General features: G+C 35.6%; 1 protein-coding gene across 1 annotated transcript in view; it reads left to right on the top strand.

Moving 5' to 3' along the window:
* LOC150085504 (uncharacterized) overlaps nucleotides 1–18152 on the top strand; it is a 934283-nt gene that overhangs the window by 801864 nt on the left and 114267 nt on the right. The window contains exons 22-23 of the mRNA XM_090374582.1: nucleotides 4066–4291; nucleotides 16362–16572. Of these exons, the coding sequence (XP_090230708.1) occupies nucleotides 4066–4291; nucleotides 16362–16572 (437 nt within the window). The remainder of the gene's footprint in view (nucleotides 1–4065; nucleotides 4292–16361; nucleotides 16573–18152) is intronic.

The following is an 18152-nucleotide window of genomic DNA, read 5'->3' as shown; positions in this document are numbered from 1 at the left end:
TTCCACATCGACTGTACAGTAACTGAATCAGACTTCAGGCTCACTGTTCATAGAACAACCAGTTCTAGTTCAGTTCATGGCGAATCAAAATGCAGCATTTGCATGCATCACAGTATATCTCATTCGTTGGATCTCTTTATCTAAAACGTACTTTAGTAAGAAACATTCAAGTTTCATTGTGAAATTTATATTTTTGTTTTTAAATAAATTTTTAAAGAAATCTATTAATTTTAAAGATTACAATTAATATATATTTTTAGTAGCAATGGGTAAAATAGATATTTCTCCCTCCCCTTTGATTATGCCATTGTTTCATAATATTAGGTGTATAAATTTAATGATTTTCCATTATGATGTTTAGAAAAAAGTACTGGAACATTGTTCCGGTGTGTTCCGACCCGAATACACCACTGCAGATCAGTAAGCATAAAGATTTTATTTATAGTACCCTGTGTCATGTTTTGGCAGCACAGTACAAAGTCTAATTGATGTACCTCTAATAATGCAAAGAAAACTTCCTCCAGGATAAAATTTCAGCTTCAGTGATTTATGCTTATCTCTTCTGCCATAATTCTTCTTCTGACAGAAAATGTTAAGTGCTTATCAACTTTTATGTGGCTGGTGATATAGAATTGGGATGCCTGAAACTGAGCATCAGGGTGGTTTTGAATAATCTGCCATGATGAGGCAAGCAGTACATAACTCCATCATCTAGTACCAAAAGCTGGAATGAAAAATCCTCTTATTTCTAATGCAGTTGTCTGCCTGTTCTGTGCTCACAACAAATCATAGGTTGTATCACAGATGGCATTTGGTAGAGTAGAACCATCTCCTCTTGCTTACACATCATTGATCAACATGAGGCACTTAAAAGAAATAATAATAATAATATAAAAACAATTGGTAAGTATTTTTCTTAAGGTCCATGGATTTAAATTTAACCACGAGAACTGTTACTGATGAAAGATTGTAAATTTAATTCTTTTATTAAAGTTGGAATTTAAAGTTTAAAGTCTTGGTGAAATTGTCTTATTCATTTGGAATTTACATTGAGTTGAATGTAATACCAGCCAAGAATTATAATCTGCATTATAAAACTGAATAGTAATATTATAATATTGTCCTGGTCATCTGAAATCAAATTACTTGTATAACTGAGCAGACAATTTAATTTGACTTTCCCCTGGGCTTTAATGTTGTCTGTTTGATAAATAGTATTCTTTATATATCTATAGGGATGCCCAATTTTGGACAACCGTTTCAGATTGTAGTGTTTAATATTTCATTTATAGATGAAATATCAAACATTACAATCCCTTTATATACATATTACACCTAATTTCAAAAGTTTGGTTTAGATTCGAAAAATTGTAGTCAAAACTTACTGCTTATAGTATTGGAGAAGTATGGTCAGATACGTTTCTCTAAATAGCAATAAGATTTTTTAAAAAATTCTTTATTCAAAAGAATTGTAAAAAAAAAAAAATTATTGCTGGTGGTATTTGCATAAATTTGTATATTGGTCAAAAGCCAGTATACAAATTTATTGAAGGTGCCTCAGTAGCCAGGTGGGCAGGAGTAGCAGTGCATAGCACACGCTTCTTGATTATACTGGGGTTCGAGCCCATGACCACCAAATACGGAGAATGCGGAAAGGTTAGGGAATGACCACCGCATATCCCTGGAGTAATATGGCCTTAGTTGCTAATACTCCTAAAAACCAAATAATAACAATAACAAATTTATTGAAGCCATGGTGACCAATAAGCAAAACTGTGACTATGAGGCATTAGTATTGCACTGCTGATAAGGATAAAATTTCTCTTTCTGGAATATGTTTGCAACACAGCAGCCAGTAAGTGTTGTGCTGAAACCTCTCGATTCAGTCTAGATTCCATGACAACTGTAAATTTCATGTTGATCAATACATCACCGTGAACTATCTGTGCATGTTTTTTACACAAATGCATTTGGCATCTACAAGCTCACTTCATATTATGACACACTATCTGGAAAAATCTGCAAGCCATCTTCAGGACTTGATTCACTCACTACAAAAAAGTTAGTATCTTAATTAATTGCTCCAGAAAATGCTCTCTACTTTTTTTTTTTTTTTTTTTTTTTTTTGGCAAAGAAACCATCATAACCACTTCTGCTATTCTCTCTGATCAGGCTGATGAAGTACAGTTCATCTATGGAATCACTACTACTGCTGTACTCATTACATTTTGAACGTAGTATTTCTCTCCTATCTGCCCATCTGCTTTCACTGCTAATTATCAGCTTCTTTGCATGCAGGTCTAGTAATATTCAGATATGACTATTTTGATACCACTTCTCGTTGAGACACATAGGCAGCTCGTTTCATGATTCATCTTCTGTATGATCAGCTGGTTGTCAATCATGCTAATTTTCTATATATGATTCTAAAGAATAATAAAAACTCCAGAATCTGCTATACCCTGATTCTGTATTACTGCATCCATTTTAATTTGGATTTTAATTTTAATTTGTGTCCAAAATCACTAAGCTTGTAATGTCATAAATGTATATGCCAAATAAGTGACATCAGATGGGAATTCTCATATAAATTTTCAGTAAAAAGTGTTTGGTTGAGTTTTTTAGAATTAGTGCCGAAGCCACTAGGTATCAATACATTTTCAGTAAGTTGCATGTTTTCTGTTAGCTTGCCTATTTTTCTAGATGAAAAATCTAAGTTTCTATAAAGGAAGAAACGAACTGTCCATCCCTGAACTGACACTGGCTAACTCTGTAACAGTACAAAAAAAAAAAAAAAAAAACAGTGGGGTACAAATATTCCCCCTGCCATGATGGAAATTAATCCAGGCCTTTTCCATACAGTGTAGAACAGCAGTCATGTTCACTGTGTATCGTGTATGTATACAATTCAGTTTGTATACATAATCCTCTTTATAAAATTACCAAAGCAAACTCGTAATGAAAAAACTACTTGAGTAGTGTAAAGGCATTGATTTAATTGTATCTCATATTATGACTACCTTCACAACGAGTTACCATGTATTTCACTATCTCAAATAAGTAACGCTTCACTAATAGAAAAGACTATTGTCACTGATTCTCAGTGAGGACCACCACCCAGACAGCACTGTTTCAGGGCTTATTGGCCTATCCTCAGTGGGTGGGCAGGTATCCTGATGTTGCAATCATGCCAACCCAGTTGTGAAGTTATTTCTATAATATGAGAGATGCCAGAAGATGTGCAAATACTTAATAAAATATAAATGCTCAAGACATAACATATTAGGTAGTGCAATACATAGTAACTTGTGAAGGTAGTCACAGTATGAGTTACAATTAAATCGATGCCTTTACGCTACTTATGTAGTTTTTTCATTACGAGCTTGCTATGGTGTATTTAAACTGATATTTTCTAGTGTAATTTAAAACTCATGATATACTATGCCTTGAGCATTTATATTTTATTTAAGTATTTTCTTGTACACCTTTTTGGCACCTCTCATATTGTGGGAATAACTTCAAAACTGGGTTGGCATGATTGCATCACCAGGGTACCTGCCAACCCACCGAGGATAGGCCAAATAGCCTTGAAACATGTCTGGGTGGTGGTGGTGCCCACTGAGAATAAGTAACAATAGTGTCTTCTATATTAATGAAGCGTTACTTATTCGAGGTAGTGCAATACATGGTAACTTGTTGTGAAGGTAGTCACGATATGAGATACAATTAAATCGATGCCTTTACACTACTTATGTAGTTTATTATGAGTTTGCTATGGTGCATTTACAACAATATTTTATAGTGTATTTTAAACTCATAATATATTATGCCTTGAGCATTTATATTTTATTTAACATAATCCTCTCTCATAAAAATCTTAAAAAGCAAAAGTTGAAGATAAGTGCTGTTGTTCATTCACTTCAAATAAATATTTGAGTGACATACTGCTTAGAAGCATGCCAATTCTTCATATATATTCACAAATTCATATATATGAATTTGTTATTATCCTTTTTAGAAAGTAAACAAAAATAAAGTTTCATTTTAGATTTTCTTGTCCACTAGGGTACTTATGTTGGACAACCAAGGTTTCCAAACCAGCAACGACATCTAGTTGTACGGTCAATGCCTAGTCCTAGTTCTCGAAATTCTCCTTATCCCACTCAGCCAGAATCTTCTTATCCTCCTTCTCCTGTTTTTCAACAATCTCAACAACAACAACAACAACAACAACAGCAGCAACAACAGTCTCAACAGCAACAAAGGTTACAGAGAACCGTTTCTGTATCAGGTTTGTAGAATTTTTTTAATGCATGCTTAACCCTCCATTGGTTATCTAGAGTGTTTAAAACACTCCAATAAGTTTGGAAATATTCAAAATTACATGATCCAATGAACTGTCAGCTTTCAGTGCTATTTGGAAGTTCCAAAATGCAATTAAGCAGTAAAATAATTTTAAGAGCAGCGATCTTTAAAAGAACTTTAAATAACACTTAGGATTTCTCAAATACACCAGAAAGTTCAGGCCTGACTGTTTTGGTCATTGCATAAATTGTGTAGTGACCAAAAATGGTGCTCAATTTTTTCTATCCATTAGTTTCTATAAATACTATAACTGGCAGTGGGGAGGAGGGTCAATAAAAACTCTATTTACTTCTGCCCATTTTTTACCTTCATGGATGTTTGTATCAAATCAAAAAAAAATGACATCCAATTTTGTCAATAAAGTAGGTGATTTTTACAAATAGCTATGTAATTTTATATAACATTTGTCGTGTGTGTGTGTGTGTGTGTGTGTGTGTGTGTGTGTGTGTGTGTGTGTGTGTGTTACATGTGCGCGCGCTGCGCGCGCACACACACACACACACACACAGTGTCTACTGTTAAGTACACCACAAGTTTTCAGTGTAGATGGGTGAAAAGTCAGTAGTGGCGGATGTATGCAAGAAATATTAAGACAGTCCAAAGATATGACCAACCGATACATAAAGTATGGCTGGAAACATTGATCTAGATCAGTGGTTGGCAACCAGTGGTCCGCAGAGTAATCTGAATATATTTGCAATTTTCGTGTTTATTAAAATGTTTCATTATATTCTGATTCTACTTTTTTGCAATTTTCGCCTTATTACATTGCATGTTTATAAAAGGCCAAGTGCAATATCCAGTATTAGCGATGCTTTTATCGTAAAAAATATAGAAAGCTATTTCTATTTCTTATCGATGGCCTAACCTGGGCACGGCGCAGTTCTTAGGTAAGTGACCAGTGATATTTTTATTTTAAATGTGCATACTGTGATATTTAATGGCATCAAAGAGCTTGAGTTTAATAACTATCTTATTTCTTGTTTGGTTTTAGATTCAAATAAAATAACTCCAATGAGTGAGAAAAAGCAAGCAAGCATTTTGCGCTGCTTAGGTAATACATCGTGTTGTCTTGAATTGGTTAATGAATCAGAGCTTCCGCAGCCACCGCAAGGCATCATCAGGAAGGACATTAGAACTGGAGGCGGAGAGAAGAAAAAGTTCAAAGTTTCAAGACAATATGATGCAGACTACTTGAATTTTGGATTTATTCAAGAACTTGGAAGTGAACTGGATCCATGGCTGCTTTGTATTATATGTTCTGAGAATGTATCCAATGATGCCATGAAACCTTCGAAACTTGGCAGGCACTTGCAGTCAAAACACCCAGATTTAGCTAAAAAGCCAGATGATTACTTCCAAAGGATGCGCGAAAATTTGCAAAAGCAAAAAATTCATTAGCAACAATAATTGTTGAAGATAAGTCCTTAGTAAAATCTTCTGATTTGATAGCACTTCAAATCGCTAGATGTAAAAAGCCGTATACGATTGGAGAAGAATTAATTAAGCCTTGCTTGCTTGTTACAAGCCTGTGAAGAGGTTTTGGGGAAACAGGCTTTCCAGAAACTGAAAGGAATTCGTATGTCCGCTAACACTGTGAAGCGCAGAATTGAAGACATGGCCGAAGATATTGAAAATCAAGTGATTGCCCTTGTGAAAAATTCTACGTTTTATTCAATTCAACTTCATGAATCAACAGACATAACTAACAAGGCAGTTCTTCTTTGTTTTGTGAGGTTTGATTGCCAAGGAGAATTAAAGGAAGAACTCCTCTATTCGCTAATCAGGTAGAACAACAGGCTCTGAAATTTTTAATGCACTTAATGGTTATTTCCTGAAACACAGTATTGAATGGAAGAAATGTGTTGGGATATGCACAGACGGTGCCGCAAGCATGACTGGACATCATTCAGGAGTTGTTGCAAAAGTGAAAGACATTGGACACCCAGACATCTTGTTTACTCATTGTATTATACATCGTGAGCAACTTGTGATGGAAAGATTATCTCCAGAACTCCACAAAGTACTCTCTGATGTAATTAAAATTGTAAATGAAATTCGCCACAAAGCACTCAATTTTCGAATATTTGAGGCACTTTGTGAAGAAATGGGCTCTCAGCATACTCATGTTCTTCTTCACGCTGAGGTGTGATGGCTGTCGAGGGGCAAAGTACTAATCTGATTGTTCGACCTGCGCCAAGAAGTCAAGTTATTCTTCCAGCACCAAAATAATTAGAGGTTCCATGATCTCTTGTCCGACAATGATTGGCTAGCCAAGCTTGCATACCTGGCAGATATTTTTTCTCTGTTAAACGAGCTGAACACTTCCTTGCAAGGACAGCTTACGGAAGTGTCACACTGCGAAGCAAAATGGATGCATTTCAAAGGAACATATTGCTGTGGCAAACGTGGTTGGCTGAAAAAGATCTGGAAATGTTCCCAAATTTTGATGATTATATGAAACAGGAGGATGTCAGCCGACAGGTAATAACTCTTGTTCAATTTCACTTAGTCGCTCACTGACTCTTTTGGTCGTTATTACCCAAAGGAAGAGGACCCCAGACACGGAAATACGTGGATAATAGATCCATTTTCGGCGAAAATCGAGGATAGTAATTTAAACATGAAAGAAAAAGAAAGCATAATCAATCTATCATCCAACAACAGTCTCAAAGATAAATTCCACTCGTCCCTAACAAGATCTTGTTTTTGGCTTTCCGTAAAAAGTGAGTACCGAGTGCTGAGTGAAAAGGCCATCAAAATTTTAATTCCATTTGCAACTACATATATGTGTGAAAAGACATTTTCATCAGTTACGGCAATCAAAAACAAGTACCGCTGTCGGCTTGAAATATAAACGGCTCTCCGAGTTGCAGTAACGTCATTGGAACCAAGAATCCAACAGCTTGTTTCAAACAAGCAGCAACAAATGTCACACTGATTATTTTGCTATAATTAATCCTTTATACACCTCTATGTCGAGGTGCACTCGATATTTGATAAGTGTTAATATTAATTGTTTCTGTTAATTCATTTTTTAATAAAATGAAATTTAAAATGTTTTTTTTTTTTGCATTTTTCATAATGAATATATCTGTGTTTATTTATTATACTTTTTTATCATTATAAGGCCATTATATTATTAATTATATTAACATTAATGATATCCAAATTTTGGAAATAATTTGGAGTGCAAAAACAAGTGTAAGTACCATTTCATATTTAGAATGTTACTTTTATGAAAAAAATCATGGTAGTGGCCCGCGTGATTCAAAATTTTGAGTTTAGTGGTCCGTCAGGTCCGAAAGGTTGGCGACCGCGGATTTAGATGGTCTCTCCTCCCCCCACACGCTTCTGAAGCTAAGCTAAGCTTTCAAAAGAAACAAATTTTAAGCTACTGCTGTTAAATAAAAATAATATTCTTTTTCTGTTACATTAACTAGATTTGGTTTCCACTACTAAGGAAACAGAAACACATTATTTTCCTAAATAGTAGAAAATGTGGCTGTTCATCATTTCATCACATTGATGATAAATTGTTTTATCAGCAACATAATAATATTGAAAAGTGTTTTGGTAGCTCTCGTAAAAAACTGCTGTTTATCTTACTGTCTTATCTATTATTTTTGAAAATTAAATTGAGCATTTTGATGTGACAATTTATAGGATTTCATTTCTGTTCAGCCCATTGTGGATGGACAGACATTGAGTGGCTTAAAAGTTGTTTTAGAATATTTGAATGGCTTTTTGTTGCTTTATAGATAACCTGAGTCCTAAATTTTTGTTAGCATAATGTGATATTGTATCTTTTTGTATCAGCATTCATCAAAATTTCAACATTGGATTTGAAATCCTGAATATAATGGCTGTTATCTCTTTTCGGGGTTTACTATGTTATGGAAAATACATTTTCCCATACTATGTTATTGTATGGGAAAATGTAATTTTAAAAGTGAATGTCAAAATAAAAGACAGTAGAAGACTTGTTTCATCATGGGTACTGAAGCAAACTTAACAATGAATGGTTTTGCGTTGTATGATCAAAACCAGTTGTGCAAATATTTTTCTAGCATCATACATACACTCAGATAAAAGAATCCATTTTATAACCTTAAAAATCAGAAGAATAATTCAGAATTGTTCACTTTTTGATGCCACCTTTATTTTCAGCTTATTGCAAATGGAACTCTGAGAAATTCATTATTTTACATTAAAAATATATATTTAAGAGAGCACATGTCTACATCATCCCATCTGGAGTGCTGTAGCCATGCAATTTTATCATGCTGCCTGTATTTGGTCATTATCTTCACTCTTGTTATGGCTAACTTTCCTGAAGAGTTGACCAAAAGTTTAAATATGCCAGCCAGGTTCTGTAGTAACACATGAAGATGGCACACAAACAATTTGGGAATGCTGCTATAAAACATTAAGCCAATGCACTTAAATATGTGGAGGCAAAAAATGCCACTAATAAATTCTTGTTTTATGATAATTACATTAAATAGGCTTAAGAAAGCATGATATTTTATTTTTTTTATGACCAGACTTCAAAAACAAAACAGTTACTGATGTAGATTAAAAGTCAAATCAGTAAGAAAGAAAACTAAAATTCACATTGGTATTACTTTAATAGATATTTTAATTTTTAAATTTAAGTCATTTTGGTGGACATTTACCACCAGCATGCCCAGTAGAGTGTTAACATTGCTAAAGGATTTTTTGATATAAAACAATCTTAAGATATAGAAGAACACAAAGAATAGCAAGATCAAGTTGAATAACATTTGGCTTTATTTGACTTTTGCAAAAAAGCAAAGTTCAAAATGTAGAAACTTCTAGTGGTTGCAGTTGAACTGTGTGCATCCCTTCAGTGTTAAGGGTGGAACTAACATGCCTGAACTTACTTGGATGACAAAAGCTTTGAGCAGGCCATCTGATTTTTGTAGTTGCATTGCAATTGTTTTCAAAGCAATCCTATACCAGAAATGCTTTCAACTCACTTGGGTAGGAAGTACCCTCAGTGATTGCAGTTGCTATGTAGCCAGTTGTTCCTTACAGTGAAGGTTCCAAGATTCAAACTGTAACTCGGAAAGTTCATCATGGATGCCCTGAGGGCATCCATGATTAATTAAACCCAATAATTGGGCCATTTATATGGAACTTAGTTTTTGATGAATGGCTGTTGAAGGAGTTTTAAAATTACAAATCTCTCACCTGTGCAGATGATTTAACTTTATTTTTGTTTAGAAACTGGAGATCTCAAGTAGAAATTAACGTTAACTCTGCTTTACAACAACTGCAAGAATTGTCTTACCAGTAAACTAATCAGTTCTGTGACCACTGTCACAAAAATGCACCAAAATTATGGTCTTTAAAGAATTGTCACCTCCTGTTGACTTTTGGTCAGGATAAATAACACTAGCACCAAACTGGATGTCCCCCCTCCTCCATCAGAAATGTGAACACATTTTTCTAAACCAATTTTGCATGCTGATTCAGATATATTCTGTTCCCCCCCCCCCCCCAGCATGTTGTTTTCATAGTATGAATTCGGATAATATTGGTACAAGTTAATTAAGATGATTTCATTACAAAACACATGAGACTGGTTATAATTACATTTTTATCAGTTTTATAGTTTAAACCCAGTGCACTTTATATATATATAGTCAAAGTAATACATTACACTTTTGTAAAAAAGATATGTGCAATTTAAAAATGTTTTGTTGATAATTTCCTTTGGTACACTTTGTCCAGAATGTTGCTTTGCAATGATCAGCAGCAGTCTGTCAATGTACATTTTTTCCCCAAAACTTTGGCAGCAATTTTCCATTGACTATGTCTAATTGTCAGCTCATCATTTACTGTGCCAGGATTTTTGGTGAAGAAGTACTATATGTGAGTGCAACAAATGAAATTCAGTGACATGAAATATACGATTTTCTTTACATACATCAAGCAGTTTCTGAACTCCATCTGTCTATTCAGAATATATCTGGTTATGCAAAAAAAAAGGTTCCACAAATCCATTTGAAAGCCTGCCATGCTTTTAGTTCTAATTCATTGAGGCATTTTTCAAAACTTTCATTCTGCTGAAGCTCCTTGACTTGAGGCCACATCAAGATTTTCTCTTCCACTTTCAGAGCAGTGATCTTTGGAAATTTCTTGCTTTAGTAATGAAATCCTCTCAAATTCATCTTACCCATCACTTTCAAAAAAATCTTCAATACACCTAGTTTAATGTGGAGAGGTGGAAGAAAGTTTATTGGATTTACTAATAGAACATTCTCTGCACACAGAGCCCAGTTCTCTGACTGTATCCCAATATACATAGATGGCTTGAAAATGGATGCCTTAGTGGGAGCAGCAACAGTATTCTTATACTTGAACAGAACAATTACCATATGAATATATTGTATACACTGTAGAACTGTATACATTAAAAATAGTCTTAAGCATCTACAAACTGTTCATTACAAGATATGTATGATATATGCATATTCTTTGATATCTCTACACACTCTACAAAACATAGATACATGTATGTCCAAGCAGCTAATCCTTTGGCATGTAGAACAAATATTAACAGAAATGAAAAGGATGTGTTTCTTTTGGTTCCCATGACATGCAGGGGTTGCTGCAAATGAAGTAGACAGAGCTGAAAAAGCAGCAGTAATCAAATTGGAAAAGTATTTTAGTACTTTTCCAACTCTACATCCTTTCTATTTAGATTATAAATTTCTGACTTGGTATAGCTGCCAATTCCACTAGAATCAATTTTTGATACCAACCGAACATTGAAAACTGGGCTTGTAACAAAAATTTAGGAAGAGAAGAAGCAGTACTAGCAAGACTACAAATTAGATGTACTCATGTTACAATATCCTGCCTTCATGTTACAATATTCTGCCCTCATGTTTATTGTGTGAAGAACTTCCATGATACTAGATAGTGACACTGTTCATTCAGTTCTATATTGCTAGATTATTCTATATATGAAAACAATCCTTTAAAGATATTTATAGAAATATAACACCTTTACTGTAGGAGACCTCTTGAGTGGTGTATAAAAGTAGTTTTGTTTTAGTGTGCTTCATTTTATAGCTACTGTGTTTAGGAATATTATGCAATAAAGGAAATAAAAACCTTAGCACCGTGAACGATTGATCCCATTTTGACCAAAGTTGGTGATAATGTTAAGAGAGATTATAGATAAATGATTCACTATTTGATTCAGTATTTTTCATTAGTTTGTGAACTAATTCTAGAGTTGAAAAGTACTGATTTTTGCATAAAACATAAAAGTTTTTTAAAGTTTTTGATTAATTACATTGTATTCTTAGAATAATGCCAATAAGATGACAGATTGCTCTGTATAGCCTACAAGAGAGTAGAATTATCTGCAATATTACCAAACAAGTTAGACTAGTGATATCCCTTTGTATAAGGCAGTGGTCAGGACACACTTTGAGTACTGTCTACAGGTCTGGAGGCCTCATTTTAGGAAGGATGTAGAGTTGCTAGAATGAGTACAAAGAAGGGCAACAAGATTGGTGAGAGGAACAAAGGGTGCAATTACGAAGAAAGGCTTAAGTTCTGCAAGTTGCAGCATGTGGAAACTAGGCACTTGCTAGGTGATCTGATTGAGGTGTATAAGGCCCTTAATGGTTTGAGCAGGCTCAATGCTGACAGGATACTTCCACTTGCTCAGATTAAGAACCTGAGGGGGACTTAGATTCAAATTGAGAAAAGACAGATGTAGAATAGATGTGTGGAAGTTTTCCTTTAGCCAGTGGGTAATTGATTGCTAGAACAGACTTCCATTTGTTGTGGAAGTTGATAGCTTAAGTAAATTTAAGGCTGAACTAGACAAACTTTTGGAGTGACCGGATGGGTGAAATGGGAAGGGTTTTTTTTGGCTGTGTTATATAAGCTTGCTTTCTTGTATCATTTGCCTCAACTAATGCTAATCTGCTCATTGGTGTCAGGCACAATAGGCAGATGAAGGCACCTGTTCAAAAGCTTAGCACATGATCTTCCAAAAACACTGATGAAAGGCAGAGGACCAACATATCTGATGGATGTCTTTGGAACACTGGTCAGCCTCCTCTGCCTAGAATAGGAGTAGTGTTGTGCCCACATGACCCCCCTCCCTCATGCAGTTTGCAGTTATTTGCTAAAAGCAGGTCTGCAATCTCTAGCCCCATTGACCATTTGTCTCTTGCTCCTCATCGTCACAAACATCCTTTAGTGGTGTAATGCATGGGTGATTTGTTTTGGTTTTTTTTTTTTTTTTTTTAGGAGCATTAGCATCTAAGGCCATATTGCTCCGGGATATGTGGTGGTCATTCCCTGACCTTTCCACATCTTCCGTATTTGGTGGTGACGGGCTCGAACCCTGGTCTAATCAAGAAGCATGTGCTACGCACTGCTGCTGCTTCTTCCCACCTGGCTACGGAGGCGCCGGGTCATTTGTAGACTGGAATGGCTTTTGCTAGTGTTTAGTGATGAGAGCTGTTTCAGCCTTGGTGTGAGTGATGGAGAGAGTAGATTGCATCAAGGACAGACATTGCAAACTCTCCCATATAATGTTTTGGGAAGCCGTCAAGTTTGATATGGAAACAACCATTGTGTTTCCAGATATGCCCATTGTTATGTTGAAAATTTCACAAACCTAGTGGTCATCCTATTTTTAGGGAATATGGATAATACAATATTCCAATAGGAGAATGCCCATCCATATACAACCAAAATTACCAGATTAGCTCTTCAAGCCAGATCTGCCCCAATCAAACATGTCTGGTACATGATTGGAAGGTCATTGTGTTAGCCTATAGAATTCCACTGCCAGGCAAAGACCTCCCCCAACCTTCTCCATTCTTCTTGTTCAATGACAATCATGTCTATGTTTGTTAAGGGATGTTAACTCATCTCTCCACCTGGTTTTCTGTCTTCTATTTTTTTCCCCCCTTATCTTGGTAACCAAACAGATGTGAGCTTATCCCACGAGTCCTGTTGTTTCCTGGCGAGATGTCCTGCTCACTTCCATTTTAAGGACTTGGATGTTTTCTCTGAAAGCAATTCACAATTGGAATGAATGACCAAAGATCTAAACATCAGAAGCAAAGAAATTGGCCTAACTATGACAAAACAAAAATAATGACCAACCATGTAGCCTCGCCCATCAAGATCAGATTCAAAACACTAAACTACAATGAGCAGTTCAGATATCTAGGTCAAATAATATCCTTCACTAATAGAATAGACAAAGAAATTGAATGCAGAATCAACAACTCTTGGAGAAGTTATTGGAGTATGAAAGAATGGATGAAAGGGGATTTGCCTATCGGCCTAAAAAAAAAAAGTTATATTGTACAACACAATCATACTACCTACTCTAACATACATAGCTCAAACATGGTCTTTGACAGCAAAGCAAGCAAATAAACTTAGAACATGCTAATGAGCAATGGAAAGATGTATGCTGCGTATAGCCAAAAAGGACAATAAAATCTACTTCAATTAGACAAAATAACTAAAATCAGTGATGCCATGATTGGAAGGTACCTGACCTCAAATTCAGTATGTGATCTCTCATTGAGATCTCAAGTGGAACAGACGTGGATTGACATTACCACAAGTTGACATCCAACATCCCTTTGATTAAATACACACCAAAGTCAGCACTTGTATTCAAAGCATGTGGGTGGGCGTCACACCTGATATTAATTTTCAACAATGTAAGCATTTTTCATTGATATCTCAAATAAAATTTATTGTTATTGTTTGAAAATTTAATCATTTATTCCTATGTTCTCTTACCATTATGTGACCAACTTTGTTCAAAATTATATCCCTCTTTCATGGTTTTGCAGTTTCCATTTCATTAGCGTATTTTACATTTTGCTATCTGTATAATGTTACTGATCAGAAGCCTGTACTGGAAGTTGCACTATAAGTCTCTATATGTGTGTAAAAATTGACCTTCATGATTACTTCTGTTTTGAAAAGTTTTTATTGAATAAGTAAATATTGCTATTCTAAATAGTGTGCTGTATTTGGGGAGAACATGGAATGATTAACCTGATGGGGAAAAAAATTTTGAAGAAATAGTCACAAATAACCACAGTATAAGAAATTAAATTTTGGTATCATTCTAATTGTGCATGTCTGCTTAAATTTCAAAATCCATTTTCTGGCCTAAGCACTAAAAGTAAACAAGAGCAATTTTAAATGAAAAGATGGTGCAAAAAACGTGATCTTTCTTGCAATTGATGAATTTTTTTGTGATATGCCACTTGGCATACATGCATTAAATTTTACAGTTTTTCTAATAAAATTGTAGTCTTAAAAAGTTTGCATTAGTATAGCATTTTTACTTGGTTTCTAATATAACTTGTAATTGAGACTAGGAAACATTTAAGAAAAAAAGTTTGACTGAATCCCCCAGTAAAGGAAAGCTTTGCTTTTTTTCAGTAAAGGATCTATAATTTAGGGGAGAAAATTGACACATTTTAGTACAGGCTCGTTATTATAAAATATAAGAGAAATAGAGAAATTTTTTTGGATTATTTTATTTATTCATTGTATATTTAAATTTTTTTTTTTTAGAACAGGGTTAAATTGAATTTCTACTCTTAATAAAAAGGAATACAGTAAGCCCCCGCTTTTCGCGTATTCGCGGTAGCTGATTTAATATAAAATGAAACCTTAAAAAAAATGTGACTTTTAAAGTGCCATGAACATTTTCCGCCATAAAAAAACATGGGCGTGACTAAAATTATCTTTCCCGGTCAGAACAATGCTCAGTGGGTGGGGGGAGAGGGGTGACAAAATCGCGAGTGTGGATGTTTCTCGCTAATCCTTCTTCAGTATGTGTTATGCACTTGTCATGGAAGGTTTTGTTGTTTGCTTTTAATTTATATGCTTATAAATTGAATAAATTTATCAATTTATAAATTGATATGCTTACAAAAGTGATAAATCTACCGTTTCGCAGTGTAAAACAGACTTTTTCGAGCGTGTTAGCAGAAAAAAGTGACTTTATTGTGGACAAGTTCTTTCTAACCTGTACAAAAATATGGCTACGAATAACAAGGGAAATGTGAAAAGATCAAAGAAGGTGCTGACATTAGCGAATAAAATTGAGTTATTAGACAAAATTTCTAATTGTGAAAGTGTCTCCTCGGTGGCAAAACATTATAAAATCAATGAGTCAACGGTACAATCAATCAAAAAATCGGAAGAAAAAATCTGCCGTAGTGTCCGTGAAAACGCACTAATTGCTTCAAAAATTTTCTCTGTAACTCGTGATGTTAAATTAGAAAAAATGGAAAAGGCTTTAAATCTGTGGATAGAAGACCAAACTCAAAATAAAATTCCATTAAGTTTACTCATCATTTGTGAAAAGGCAAAACTCCGTTATCAACACTTTAGAGAAACTGGTGATAGCGCTGGTTTGAAATTTCTAATAAATATTACATTTAATATTACATTGTTTCTTATTTTCATTTCGATGCCATATGCTTGCATTTCACTATATATTGTCTATGTACATAGTCATATTATGAAGGTACACATACATACATAGACAAAACTTTAGACTAGTTTTTCTTATATATTTCATACTTTGGAACGGAACCCCTTTATTACTATGCGAGCCATAACTCGGTATTCGTGTTTTCGGTATTCGCAGCATTTCTCAGGAACGTAACCCCTGCAAATAGCAGGGGTTTACTGTATTACTCTTTCTAAATGAATCTATCAGATGCTAAACAAACTTAGAAGAAAACTACTGATACTCCATATTTATTAATAGACTATGGCAGTTTAAGAAAATTACCAAAATGGGTAGAGAGAGAGAGAGAGAGAGAGAGAGAGAGAGAGAGAGAGAGAGAGAGCCAAATGAAAATTATCACAAATTTATATGTCATTGTGTAATGCTCCTTGAAAGGATCTTGAATTTTGAATGTATTTCATTTTATTTTATATAGGCCAGGTAAATTCTCCTCGAACTCTGCAGGCAGGCTTTATGGCAGGAGAATCTTTGTTATCCCCTCAACCATCACCAGGAAGTTACAGCCAGTCTTTGCCAGGTGCACAAGTGTCAGGCTATAACTCGGGAATACCAGTGAATACTCCCACGTATAGTCAAGATGGATTTTCATTTGACCAGCATAGTTACCAGTCAAATGCTGCTGACAGGTAAGTCCTCTTACTTTCTCTTTGAAGGAAAAGAGAAATAACTGTATTGTTTCAAAACAAAAATAATAGTGGCATACACCGATGAGCCAAAGCATTATGACCACCTACCTAATATGATGTTGGTCCTCCACGTGCAGCCAAAACAGCTCGTACCCAGTGAGGTATGGATGCTACAAGATTTCTAAATAAGTCTTGTGGTATCTGATGCCAACACATAACCAGCAATCCTTTAATTCCTGTAAGATCCGTGTTTGAGATACCGCAGATCGGACTTGTTGTTCCAACACAAACCATAGATGCTCGATGGGATTGATGTCTAGGAAATTTGGAGGCCACGGCAGTGTCTGGAAGTCTTCCTCGTTCCGCGAACCAGTCTTGAACAATCCAGGCGGTGTGGCATGGTGCATTATCCTGCTGAAAGACAGCACCGCCAGAGGGGAAGACTGTTGCCATGAAAGGATTTACCTGGTTAGCAATGATGTTTAGGTTTTTTTGTTTATTTATTATTTATTTATTTTTTTTTTTTGTTTATATTTGGGTCTAACGGCTCCTGGGATTTCTCCCATCTCCGCATATGTACACTGTATTGGACAAGCCAGGGATTTAAAAGTATATGGGTCGTGTGGTATTTAGCATGTTGTGCCCTTGTTCATCCGGCCTGTTAGCCGCCGGGCCCCTAATGGGACCCGACGTTACCATACCTCACCACGGGGAGGCCGGCCAGGTGTTACCTATATAGTACTCTGGCGGTTCCTGCCACCTACTTTCTTGGGATTTCAATGGCTAGCACCTTAAAAAAAAAAAAAAAAAAAAAAGTTTGTGGTTAGTTATTAGCATTTGTTAGAATAATTTAGATGCTTGTGAGGTGCTATATGCTGAAATAATATTTTCTATATGCCTAAATGGGTCGGGCAGGAAATTTTGATGTAGTTAAATTTGGATGTGTAGGGCTGAAAATGCTGTGAAAGTCAACAGTAAAGGGGGGGGGGTGAAGACTGGAGGGAAGAAAAGGAAGTAAGGGGCCGATAGAGAGGATGGCCCCACAATTGCAGTGGAGCAGGCCCATGCTCCACCAGAGGGAAGAGATTTGGGGAAGGGAAGGAGTGGGGCAAAGCCCCCTCTCCCCACAGGAAGGGAAAGAAAGCACCGTTCAAGAGAGAAACAGTGTTTGTTGAGTCATATGACAACCTTGGATGTCCTTTAGTCCAGGTGCCCAACAGGGCAAGATGGTGTCTTTGAACAAGTTGAGTCAGAGTCTTAGTTGTGTTTCCATTACTTTGGGCCATTGAGGGATGGCTGTTGTCTCGTGATTGATATTGTCCTACTCATGGATTTGAGAACTTTGGGAATACCTCCACTCAAAGGGAGGGTAGGGTCCGTTGTCTTGTGAACAGATTTTGCGCAAAAAGTGTGAATTCTTTGTAGGTCTCTTCCTCTTGTAGAACGATGTCCTCCTGGTTTCAAAGAAGCGAGTGAATCTTGGTGTATAGTTGACATCTGAGGTACTCGTATACCAGGTGCTCCCAGGACTCCTCCTCTCCACAGGAGCACCGCGGAGTAGCTGAGATTCCAAAGTCATA

The sequence above is a fragment of the Mastigoproctus giganteus genome, chromosome 5 (assembly GCF_048544385.1).
Source record: "Mastigoproctus giganteus isolate SK-2022 chromosome 5, ASM4854438v1, whole genome shotgun sequence".
In the NCBI taxonomy this organism is placed as follows: Eukaryota; Metazoa; Arthropoda; class Arachnida; order Uropygi; family Thelyphonidae; genus Mastigoproctus; species Mastigoproctus giganteus.
The sequence above is the reverse complement of the archived record's forward strand: the minus strand, read 5'-3'. Positions and strand labels throughout refer to the sequence as shown.